General features: G+C 36.9%; 1 protein-coding gene across 1 annotated transcript in view; it reads left to right on the forward strand.

Moving 5' to 3' along the window:
- Positions 1–11,336, forward strand: part of LOC121422221 (protein unc-13 homolog D-like) — a 47,374-nt gene extending 36,038 nt beyond the window's left edge. The window contains 12 exon segments of the mRNA XM_041617131.1: positions 628–702; positions 1,387–1,488; positions 2,055–2,339; positions 3,681–3,760; positions 5,157–5,223; positions 6,424–6,474; positions 6,726–6,881; positions 8,769–8,895; positions 9,807–9,930; positions 10,190–10,246; positions 10,248–10,399; positions 10,933–11,336. Coding sequence (XP_041473065.1) covers positions 628–702; positions 1,387–1,488; positions 2,055–2,339; positions 3,681–3,760; positions 5,157–5,223; positions 6,424–6,474; positions 6,726–6,881; positions 8,769–8,895; positions 9,807–9,930; positions 10,190–10,246; positions 10,248–10,399; positions 10,933–11,024 — 1,368 coding nt within the window. The 3' untranslated portion in view covers positions 11,025–11,336.
- Positions 11,337–12,885: the final 1,549 nt, after the last annotated feature.

Below are 12,885 nucleotides of genomic sequence, written 5' to 3' on the forward strand. Positions count from 1 at the left end.
CAATCAGAGCTTGGAATGACTTGAATCCTGATATAAAAAACAAAACATCAGTAGAAAGTTTTAGAGCAACACTCTAACCCACACGTGAGCAGCACGCTGGCGATTTGCAGACTACTGCCCTGCCGGTGTAAACTTCAGAAGGTTCAGAAGGTTCAGGCACCTTCTGGTTCCAGTCGGCTACAGGTTAAAGATAAATTCCAGTTCTGGTAACGATCTCAAAATGACTTTTTACAGAATCTAATATAATGACCACCCAAGTGTCTGTTTGTATGAATAGAAAAATATATGCCAAAGGGTTCTGGAAGAAATTGTGTAATTGCTGAGAAATAAGCAAAATAAGCGCGGATTCGGTCACTTCCGTCGGGTCTTTATTCCAGCAATAATAATACACTGTCCCACGTGTGCCTATCTGTGTTGGTGATCTTCAGTGTGAACATTTTTCAGCGTAGATTTCAAGATTTCACAAAGTTCAGTTTATGTAACTGTACCAGATCTAGATCCTCGATGATATACTGACAATTAAGCCTGGTTTTACAGACTTTCTCATGAAATCAGTGTTTACTGCAACTACTGGCATTTCTCTTTAAGCTTGTTATAAGAATGTCTGTTTTTTGTATTCTTTCATAGATCAAGGAATTTTGGACCAAGCTGAACTGGCCAGATAAGTCTGGAGCATATGTATTTATTGCCAAGGTCACAGATGTAAGTACTCTTGCCTGTCTTTTCAGTCATAGCCAGGAAAGTGTTAGATTAATACAATGCATACATATTCAACATGAATGTAACCATTTACTAGAGCAGAGGCAGAGCTGCCAAGTAGTACTGATTTTCAGTATTTAGTACTGAAAAGTGAGAAGAATACTGATAGTTCCATGTAAAATACTGATTTCTAAAGTTTCAGTTGTATGTGTGGTCCTATGGTATTTTTTGAAAATACTGATTTTCAGCTTCAAAAATACTGAAATGTTCCTTTTCAATTTGGCAGCTCTGCACAGGTATTTGGATGAGGTTAGGAATGGCAGCCAAAATTGTTAATGGCACTACAAATCATTCATGTGCAAATTATTGCAGGAAAGTTATAAAGAAGCTTCACACAGTTGAATAAATAGGAATAGATAAGAACTTGAATAAAATTAAAATGACAGAAAATAATTTTTTTTTTGTTCCTCACAACAAACACAAATTTTGATTTTTTTTTTATTCTAAAAATTTGCGCAGAATATCATCATTCAGTATAGCTTGTACTTTAAACTCAGCACCGAAAGTCGATTGTGATACCAAACACATAATCTGAATCGGTTATGTGTCCCTTTAAAGACGGGACATATGCCAAATCTGAGAATGATATTAGAATAAAGTATCGATGTATGTATATCTTATTTGCAGGATATTCGTCAGGGAGCTGTGGATTATGCAAATATTATCCATAAAAAACTGGAAGAGAATAAATTCTATGATGATGAGGGTCAGTTTGATGTCACAGACCAGGTAAAATTTTACTATTGGTTTATTTGCCCATTTCATGAAGGGCTAATATTAATTATAGTAACCATGCCATTCCTGTAACTACCATGGTAACATGGCTCAGCAGCCAGTCACATTGAAGGGTTTAATGGTTGTTACCATAATGGTAAAGTTCTCATAAGTTATTACTTTTACAAAATTTGAATCTCATTTCTTTGCTGCAATTGTTTGAATGCTAACTTTTGAAGATTCTGCACCTTTTGATTTTTTTAAATAGATGTTGATGTCATTTAGAGTGGTTTTAGATGTCAGAGTGGATGGCATAACAAAGGGAAGCATGTGCCTTAGACCATGAATAATACTGTTTCATCATTGATGCATCATTGATGCACAAGTTTTTGTTGTTTTTCCTCCAACATCTCTGCTTGTAGGAATGCTCTATAATTAACTGTTTACAGATTCTTGGAATCAGTCTTATCATTACACATGTTGTACTTATATAAATATAGTTTTTGATGTGTTTATTATTATCACCATCACTGTTCCCCCAAATCACCCTTGATATCATTCCCATTCCCCCCCCCCCCCAGCTTTGCATCGCAGTCAACAACATCGAGCAGGTGCGTCGCTACCTCTCCAGCCTGCCTGTCCAGCTGGACTTTGAGCGGGTGCTGGATGGGCTCCTCATCGAGCACGGGTCGGTGGGATCGGAGCAGTGCGGTCTGACCCTCCACACCATGCTCGCCAGTGCGGACGAGGACATGCTGAATGTGATTGGTAAGGTGATCAGGCACGTCGGGGAGAAGATGGAACCGGACTTCAGGAAGTACACGGCACCCCTCATGTCTGCCGCACCAGAAACCAACCTTGATGATGTGAGTAGCAAACAACGTTGAACTCTCTACAAGGTTTGGGCCCTGAAATAGTTTCCTATATGGTGGCAAAAAGTAGTAGGTGACAGAAGCGAAATTTCCTGTAAATGACCAACAATATATGATTGTTTGATGTGATGTTACAGGAAGAGATTTGGGTTGATCAACAATTAAATTGAAATCAGTTAAATTCAATATGGATAAATACATACATCTAAATGTATGTATTGTTGTCATCCTTATGTTGCTATACGAAGTATACTTAATATTATACATGTACAGGTATATGTTTTGTGGTACAGGATTTGGATAAGATCTGAATGTCAATATTTCTAGATCAGTGAATTAAGTGACCTAAGTGGACTATGCTGGAGTACTCCCTATTGAGATGGGTTCGCGCATATATCGTTAGTGTGTATTGTAAGCCAGAGCATCTGTTATCTGTAAATAATGTGTAGGAACAGAGTTATAATACATAATAAATAAAGCAAATAATGTTGATCTTACTATGCATGTGTCACCTCCCCTGACAAACACTCATGCATTCATGTCCTTAGCCTTGGTCAATCAGCATAGTCCTTCTTGTCTACACAGGGGTATGTGCATACACCTGTAATCAATTAAGGTGTTTCTGGCTTTCCATAGGCACATAATGACAAGTAGTGCCCTGAGCAATATGCAGAGTCAATACATGCACTTTAAGGTACACTTTTATCATCATTACTGTTATTAGATCAATTATCATACTTCCCTGGAAAACAGGGCCCAGGTGAAATATTTTTGTTTTCAAAAATTCTAATTTGGTTGGTATGTCACTTGCTTCCTTTTGCAATTGTGGAGCAGTATTGGTCAACACATTTCCTCTATTTACATCCTGCCCACCCCTTGTCATATTTTATTCTTAGCAACCAGGGCAAAGTGATTTTGATCTTTCGTGAACCCATTACTTGTTGTTTCAAATTCCTGGCGAATTCCTAGAAAGAAAAACAAATGTCTGCCATAATAGCAATATCACTCTTACACGTGAAATAAAATAAATTAACTTTCAAGGTCCATAGATATGCTATTGCTTTTAATATATTTTGCAAGCTAGTATTTTGACAATTGTGTATTGAGCAAAAGTTTCAGCCTTGAATATTTTCTATAATTTCCTGCACAGGACAGGTGTTAATTATGCCATATTGAATTGGGAAATTAGTTTCTGAAATACACGTAATACCATTTTGTATAGTTTTGCTTATTTAATATTCAAACAACGGCCATGTTTTATCTTTAATCACCAGCATTTCTGTTCATTATTTATGAAATGTAGTATCTTTATATGTTTTAAATTTTATTATTCAGGTGATAACACCTTTAATGGAATATCTTGATAGCAATCTTATCACCTTACACAGTTGTCTACTGAAGGCTAACTTCCAAAGGTAAAGAGCACATTTCATGCTGGATATTTATTTCTCTTTGATATAGGGCAATTCCATAAAAAGATCGTTTTTATACGTCTGACCCCCATTTTTCTCATATTTTACTTCACTTCATAAACAGACCAATTCATGGTCTTTTGACAGCATTACAGACTGTCCAAAGAACCAGAAATCAAAGAGAGAAAATTTCATAGAGGTCCCACATATAGGGGGTCGGATGTACATATTTTATGGAATTACCTTGTAGCATAACATTGTGACGATGGAGTTTCTCTTAATACATTTGAAACAAAAATTGACTTTATTTTTAGTAAATTCAGACATGTCAGGTTTTATACCACTGTCACACCAGCAAAAACGATTTCAAATTGATTAAATCTAAATATATTCTTACCAACAACATACCATCAGTTGGATTTGAATTTAATTTTTATGTGACTGCAACATTAACTTATGTAAATTCCTCTCTTTGGACGCTTACCTCCCAAAATCTTTTTCTCATGCTGAAAAATAAGAATTTTTGTTCTATTTTGTGTACCTGTATATTTTTTATATATTTTACTTGTAATGTATTGTACTTTGTACTCTTGATGAAGATATAACTAAATAAATAGATTTGTTTTTCATCTATTAAAAATTCACAGCCTATTCCTATAGGTCCTACATTATTCTGCAATCTCACACAGAGTCATGATGTCCTGTAGTAAAATATGTGTTACCAGGGCTTCCGTAGCACAAAGGTTTGCAAGCAATCGCTAAATACCATTGACCAATCAAGATCATCGTTGCATGCGCACTGCCTGGGAACCAATCAGTGCAGTTCTTTCATATTTGCAATTCATTGCAAACCTTTGTATTAGGGAGCCCCGGCCTTAATGCTCTACCTAACCCCTCCTTTTACTTTGCCTATTGATCCCCAACACACCCCTCTGACATGCACTCATCTCCACTTTATAATGGGAAATTATATCAAGTATAATTTACATCCTACCCCCTATATGTGAGACTTACCTGAAATCATTTGTTTCCACTCTGTTCTTCATGTGGAAGGGTGTAAAACCCTCCAATCATCCTGCCTTGAGCAATTTATGAAGAGCAGGTGAAAAGAAGAAAATGGAGATAGAATGAACAAAAAGTTTTTCCCCATAGAATAGCCCTAATACAATGTACTTCTTGTTTTCTATAGCCATCTCTCTCCATGATCTGCCCCACGACTGAGCACTCTTCAAAATATGAATTATCTTAAGGTATAAACAATTGAATATTTGAAGTTTTCACAAGTAATATGAGATGTTACTTGAGTATGATTCACATTGCTGACTCTGTAACCAAGCTTGACCAGGATAGCTAGCAGTCTAGTGTATGTGATTTCTTTCTTTCTTCTTATTCTTATCAGAATTCTAGAAGAGCTGTGGCTTGTTGTGTTGAACATCCTGAAAGAAATGATCAACAGTGGGTACAAGGTAGAATCATATTTCATTCTTTCTAGATCTGAAAATGTTTTTCATGTTTTCTTTTTTTAGCTTAAAATATACGGTTCTTGTCAAAGAAATGTTGCTCCTCCGTTGCTTCTGTTCTGAATATTTTTGTTTTAGATTTTTTTAAATCTTAGTAAGGCAATAACAAGCAAAAATATAAAATACTTATATCAATTATGGAATGTATAGTATTTAGTCTTTTATGTTGATAACAATGATAATATTCAGTTCTTATTGATGCATAATACCATATGACTTAATAATCTCTATGCATGGGGAAGGTTTGTTTAATTTTTGTAGGGCTAATGTATTCTTCTTAAAAAGGTATGTTTTTAACACAGATTTGAATCTGTTGGGCCCATATTCACAAAGGTGGTTTTGAAAACCCACAGTTGAATCCATGGCTTATGCAGATTTCCTGTATAAAATACGCTAAATTTAGCGTGTATATAGAAAATGTCCTATGCTGATGCGCGCTTTGTCACAGTGCACCAAATTGACGCCAGTTACCATGGTTAGATACGCTATTTTATTCATGAGTCCACTGTTTGAAGGGTGGACGTATGAATAAAAACAGTGGACTCATGAATAAAATAGCCTGGATAACCACGGCAACAGGTGTCAATTTGGCGCACTGTGACAATCACTGCATTGGACATTTTTTAATATACGAGGTAAAATAAGTGTAATGTATACAGGAAATCTGCATAAACCATGGATTCAACCGTGGGTTTTAAAAACCACCTTCGTGAATTTGGGCCTTAAAGTCTGTTATGGATCTGATACCATGAGGGAGGTTGAACCACAATTATGACTCTGAGTCTGTATTATATTCAGTGTGTGTATGTCCTGGCTAAGTTTTTTTGTCACATTTTCTTAAGTATACTACTACCATCAGTGACAAGTTAATGTGAGGGTTACTATTTAAGTTAAAAGTACTAAAATGGTGACATTTTAATGAGCCATGAACACAATTTTCATAGAAATGTATGCTTTTTAATTGTTATACGGATAACTTTATATTACATCCTTTCCTGTTTTGTCAGTCCATTCTGAGTTTATCGAGTGTGCATTACAGAATTTCAGAGTCAGTTATTGAAACCAAGCATTACGATATAAGGCACAGTCTTATTCATTTGTTAAGTGAAAAGTCTTCACCTGTTATTGTACTTATTTATTTAACAGACACTGAATCAACATCCCCTGATTGGTCAGAGAATGCATGATGCTTATGATGTAAGTAACACTACCTTAAACCTTAATTATAATCATGATATATGGATTGTCCTTGATAGAGATGTGACTGGCATGTTTGTCAGCCAAATTAGACCATATCAACCAGGGCATATAGTATGATATGAAATTAACCAGTATTGGAATTAATGAAATGTGCAAATTGAAATAATTTCATTGAATAATTTTAATAATATTTAGTTTCTACAATTAGGAAAATGATTGTCAAATTTCTTGATTATCTTTATCTGCAGGTTATTGGAAACTTCTTCCATGCAGAAGGGAAAGGATTGCCCATGAAAGTGATTGAGTGTCCCATCTTCAAGGAAGCCATGGGTAAACTCAGCAAGTTTGGTACTTCCACCAAGAGATTGATAGAAGATTATCTCATGGCTCGGGTCATGCAACAGGTGAGTTTAAGATTGAGACATGTTTGAGTTTATGAGAGAATAAGACTTGAGTCTGAGAAGGGGAAAGGTTGCCCATGGATGTGATTGAATGTCCCATTTTCAAGGAAGCCATGGGTAAACTCAGCAAGTTTGGTACTTCCACCAAGAGACTGATAGAAGACTATCACATGGCTCGGGTCATGCAACAGGTGAGTTTGAGATAGAGACATGTTTGATTTTATGAGAGAATAAGACTTGAGTCTGAGAAGGGGAAAGATTGCCCATGAAAGCGATTGAGTGTCCCATATTCAAGGAAGCCATGGGTAAACTCAGCAAGTTTGGTACTTTAACCAAGAGACCGATAGAAGACTATCTCATGGCTCGGGTCATGCAACAGGTAAGTTTGAGATTGAGACATGTTTGAGTTTATGAGAGAATAAGACTTGAGTCTGAGAAAGGGAAATGTTGCCCATGAAAGTGATTGAGTGTCCCATATTCAAGGAAGCCATGGGTAAAAGCAGCAAGTTTGGTACTTCCACCAAGAGACTTATTGAAGACTATCTCATGGCTCGGGTCATGCAACAGGTGAGTGTGAGATGGAGTTGAGACAGGTTGAGTTTATGAGACTTGAGTCTGAGAATGGAAAAGGTTACCCATGGATGTGATTTAGTGTCCCATATTCAAGGAAGCCATGGGTAAACTCAGTAAAGTTTGATACTTCCACCAAGAGATTTATAGAAGGCTATCTCATGGCGCGGGTCATGCAACAAGTGAGTTTGTGATTGAGACATTTTTAAGTTAATGAGAGAATAAGACTTGAATCTGAGAAGGGAAAAGGTTACCCATGGATGTGATTGAGTGTCCCATATTCAAGGAAGCCATGGGTAAACTCAGCAAGTTTGGTACTTCCACCAAGAGACTGATAGAAGACTATCTCATGGCTCGGGTCATGCAACAGGTGAGTGTGAGATAGAGACATGTTTGAGTTAATGAGAGAATAAGACTTGAGTCTGAGAAGGGAAAGGTCTACTCATGAATGTAATTGTCTGGCATTCAAAGAAGCCATGGGTAAACTCAGAAAGTTTACTTCCACCAAGAGATTGATATAAGATTATCTCATGGCTCGGGTCATGCAACAGGTGAGGTGAGTGTGAGATAGAGACATGTTTGAGTTTATGAGAGAATAAGACTTGAGTCTGAGAAAGGGAAAGGTTGCCCATGGATGTGATTGAGTGTCCCATATTCAAGGAAGCCATGGGTAAACTCAGCAAGTTTGGTACTTCCACCAAGAGATTGATAGAAGACTATCTCATGGCTCGGGTCATGCAACAGGTGAGTGTGAGATAGAGACATGTTTGAGTTTGAGTGTAGATCAGCTCCCGATAAATGAGTCTGAGATTAATTTAGATGCATTTTGAATTGATAATTATAGGATTTTGAGATTCCTTCAGCCAGTTTTGATATTATATCAGGTCGAAATAATCTCACCCTAGAGATTAGTTTAAGCTTGAAACTGTTGAGTTTAGATGAGGAGTAGTTGTGAGTCTAAGGTTGAGTCTCGGTATCAGTTTTGTAAACTATACAGAGAATTAAAACATGTAAATATCAACATTCACATAGCACTTTAGTTGAGTTTAGGATGTTTCTGTCTATTCCTCAATCTGCAAAAGGGCATCATATATCTGTCAGTAAGAAAGGGGTACTTCTCAAAACAATTTACAGAGAATGTGTACTTGCTGCCAAGAACAAGGACATCTACATATATTGTTGACAGTTTTCAACCAGTTGCTTGCCGGAACTGACTGTTCTATTAAAAACCTACGGGAATTACAGCATTCAGTAATAGGCAGGGGCATTGTGGTCTGTAAAGCCAATTTAATCAATTTCTGCTCAATTATCTGATTGTAGGAAGAGGCCAACAAGTCAGATTCACCCTTAGGAATCCTAACAGTCAAGTGCAATTATAAACAGAGTCAGCAGAAGCTCAGAGTCCGGGTGATGAATGCTACTCAAATCAGGCCTATGGATGACAATGGTAAGTTATTGCAAGTTTTATAATGTATAGTGGTGTATAAACTTTTTTCTTGAATATACAGGTTTATCAATATTCAAGTTTCTTAACTTGGCAAGATATACTTATCATGGAAGCAAGAATTATAATTCATTTTGTATCTTCTTGTTTATGTGATGCTGTTGGGTGCGGTTTGTACCAAATCATATGAAAATGTATTATGCTTCAGATAGTGGGGTGAAAAAGAAAATGGCTTCTATAGCTATTATCAAATCCATAACCTTCCCATGGGATATAGGTTTAAGAATGCTTCTTTTAGAATGCTTCTAAATTCCTAAACTTGAGGCCTATTTACCATTTTTAAAGATAATAAATTTATCCAAATTTTATGGGGGAAATTTATTATCTAAAAATTGAAAAAAATTTATAAAATCTCACTATCATTTGGCCATTCAAAAAATAAAATCCCCTTGAATATTCATTGTGGTCTTGGACTTGGTATCTTATGTGTAACCTCGATTCTGATTCGCAGTTGCATTACATGCTTCTCTTGAGCAGGATCTGGAAATAAAGTCATTCCATTATACTGCATGTAATTGGGAATTTAAGGGGAATTTAAAGCAGTAGTCCAAAGTTTTCGAAGTGGTTTTGTCCCCATGGAACATGGGTAACTGGATTCACCTCACACTTGGCCGTGGCCCTTTAGTAACCCCTCCCCACTTTGTGTGATACAGTTCAACATGCATAAATGCAACATTTCTGAAGTCATACTAAACTCTTGTGTGGTTTGGCCTCTAGAATCTGCCCACACTTTAGGATGTAGATGCTGAAGTACATCGTAGAAATGTTGCTCTCTTCCTGAAAACAAATTCATACATGCAAATACTTGATGTTGCCAATTTGAAGGCATTAACTGTTTGTTTTTCGTGTTACAGGTCTGAGTGATCCATACGTGATAGTGTACTTACAGCCTCATCATGTCTTTCCTCAAAGTCACTTTCAGAAGACGCAGGTCATCAAGAAAACGCTGCATCCACTCTTTGACGAGACCTTTGAATTGTGAGTTTGAATTCAATTATCAAAGCTCTTGTTAAGTCAAAGAACTGCATCATTTCATTTTAAGTACACTGTCTCCTTTTGGGACTCTCTTTAATTAATTTTTAGCTTTAACTTCATCTACATGCGATTTTTATTATTTTCTGAATTTGCTGTTTGATGGATAATAATGGAAATCTGTTCTTTAAATGTCATATTGCTTATACTGAATGACAAGTAAAAAAAATGAATTTATTGAAATTATTTTCTTCCATCATCACAGCAATGTTCCACACAGTCAGGTATTATCCTATGGTGCTACCGTCCACTTTGTCCTGGCGTGACCTAATGGACTATGACTTCTTGAGGAATGATTTTGGCGGTGAGGCCTACCTGCAGATCAATGATGTCCCTGGTGTCCATGGCAAGAAGAGCAAGAACCTCGGTGAAGAAGCAGCCATCTCTCTCCATCTTTTGCCAGCTGTTACCAAAGGTTAGTAGTCATTATCTGACTGTGCATCTTGGGCTGTTGATGGCAACTGAGTGTGTCTCAGGGCCCTTGGTGGCAACTGAGTGTGTCTTGGGGCCCTAGATGGCATCTGAGTGTGTGTCTTGGGGACCTTGATAGCATCTGAGTGTGTGTCTTGGACCCTTGATGTTATCTGAGTGTGTGTCTTAGGCCCTTGATGTTATCTGAGTGTGTGTCTTAGGCCCTTGATGTCATCTGAGCCATAATTGCTAACTTTCCCATCATTTTCTATTTTGTCCTCATTTGTAATTTTGTCATCAATGATAACTTTGCCTTCATTTGCCAACGTCATTTCTTATCTGTTTCTTCATTTTCATTATTTCCCCTGTTCATTTATGTTCACTGAGACATAATATTGTGCTATTGTACTATAAATGGTCTGAATAGTACTTTATTACAATCATCCCTAATCAGAAAATTATATTTTTCTGCTCTTATTAAGTGCTTCTTGACGTATATTAACTGTTTAACCTTCCCCAATTCCGTTTTTTATTCAGATGATGAAGCATGGATGTTTGTCCAGACTCTCAAAGAAAGGTCCTCCGACAAAGAAGCTGCAGAATTTCTCAAGCTTCATAAACTAAAATGAGGGAAATGAGAATCGCTGTACGAGCTAAAAGTTCTGACATGGTTTGTTTTCAGAACTGTAAAGAGCCAAAGGCCTAAGAGAGTTATGACTGACGTGTATGGTCAAATTTGTTTTGCGTGAAGGCAAAGCTGACATCATGAACATATATGCAGAATATAGTAGTGGGGAATCATGAAGATATCTATGTGCAGGATTATTGGCTTGTACAGTACATTATTCTTGAGCAGCAGCTAGGAGGAGCTAGCAATTCTACAACTCATGTGAATATGACTGCCTGTCCTTATAGACTGGTGAGTGCCTTCATTGCCATTCCCAATGGGAAAAAAAAGCTTTCAGCCCTGCATCTCGGTCTATGTTATTCACATAGAACCAATATTTTAGGAACCCTTTACTTGATGAATGTTGAGGCCAATATCATAGTTGATTGTGAATAGTTCAAACAAATATTTTCAATCATACTCAGGCTTTATTATTTTGCTCTATGTACCTGATTGGACTGATTGAACAGAGCAGTGACTTCTTACTTACACACCTCCTACCCCCCCCACCCCCCCCCCGTTCAGTGGCACAGGGTTTTGGTCTAGAAGTGATAAGGAGGGATGCTGGGCAGTAGCGTACCTAGGATTTTTTCAATTTGCAAAATCGTCCGCAAAAAATATTGACAAAAAAAAGGTCTTCAACCACAAAGAAAGGATTTCATGCCAGAAAAAGAATTGACAAGCAAAAAAAGGTCTTCAACTTCTCGGGGGGGGGGGGGGGAGGGATAGGTCCCTTGCATGGGTTGTGACTTGTCTGGGGGGCAGTCTGCCCCCCCCCCATAGGCACGCTAGTGATGCTTGGTCTCACTTCCCAGGACAGGGTCACTTGGCTTTAGTTTCCTGTGGCATATGCTTCCTTAATTTTGTGGGGGTGTTTTTTGAATCACATTACAATCATAACCTCACAATACAAGTTGAGGAAATATCTAAATAAAGCTAACTGGAAGCTAAATAGAACACTGTAGTTTGCAAGAAGGTCAATTTGAAACAGCATACTTTCAACCTTGAAGTACATGAGAAGAACACCTGGGTTTGTTTTAGCAAACAGAAAGCATGAGGTATTTTTCTGAGAATCACAATTTTTTTCCTCATCTTTTATGGTAATTGTCGTGACAGATTTTGAAGGTGTACTTTTTTTATCGATTGAAGTGTGCAGAATTGTGCCCATGGACCAGCTCACAAATCAAAAGTACATGATATTTGCAAGTGGTAATCCTGCTCTCTGATTTCTATGACAATTAAAGTTTAAAAAAAATTATTAACAGAACTCTAACAGATCTGGTGATTTACCTCAAACACAATCTGACATCCAACCTTGCATTTATGCACAGTTTATATAATTCATATTTTGTAAGCGGCGAAGCTTAACTTGTGAATGGAACTTTGAAGTCAGGAATTAGTGTGTCTACATTTTATTGTGGTATCTATCGAAATGTATGCCAGAAATGCATTATTATCTGTATGCTCTTTCTCAGAAAATTAATTATCGTACATGTATGTCATGTAAAATGATCTTGATGTCTTTCAAATTGATATGCACAGAATGCATAACAAAGGATTTTTACCAATTTATACTTTTGGCTTTGCACTCTACTTCATTTTGAGGTAAAGAGAGAAATATATATTTTTTTTCAATCTACATACGCTTGCAAGTACAGTGGAATTTTTGTCCAAATCAAATATATGCTGGGACTGTTGACATAGCGTTAACTTATACAAACTTCAAATGCAAAATTTGAATTACTTAACCAACAGATGAATAGCTGTATTTACAAGAGGAATATTGTCAAAACCATGTACTTGGATAATGTTTCAGTTTATGT

The sequence above is a fragment of the Lytechinus variegatus genome, chromosome 10 (genome assembly GCF_018143015.1).
Source record: "Lytechinus variegatus isolate NC3 chromosome 10, Lvar_3.0, whole genome shotgun sequence".
In the NCBI taxonomy this organism is placed as follows: Eukaryota; Metazoa; Echinodermata; class Echinoidea; order Temnopleuroida; family Toxopneustidae; genus Lytechinus; species Lytechinus variegatus.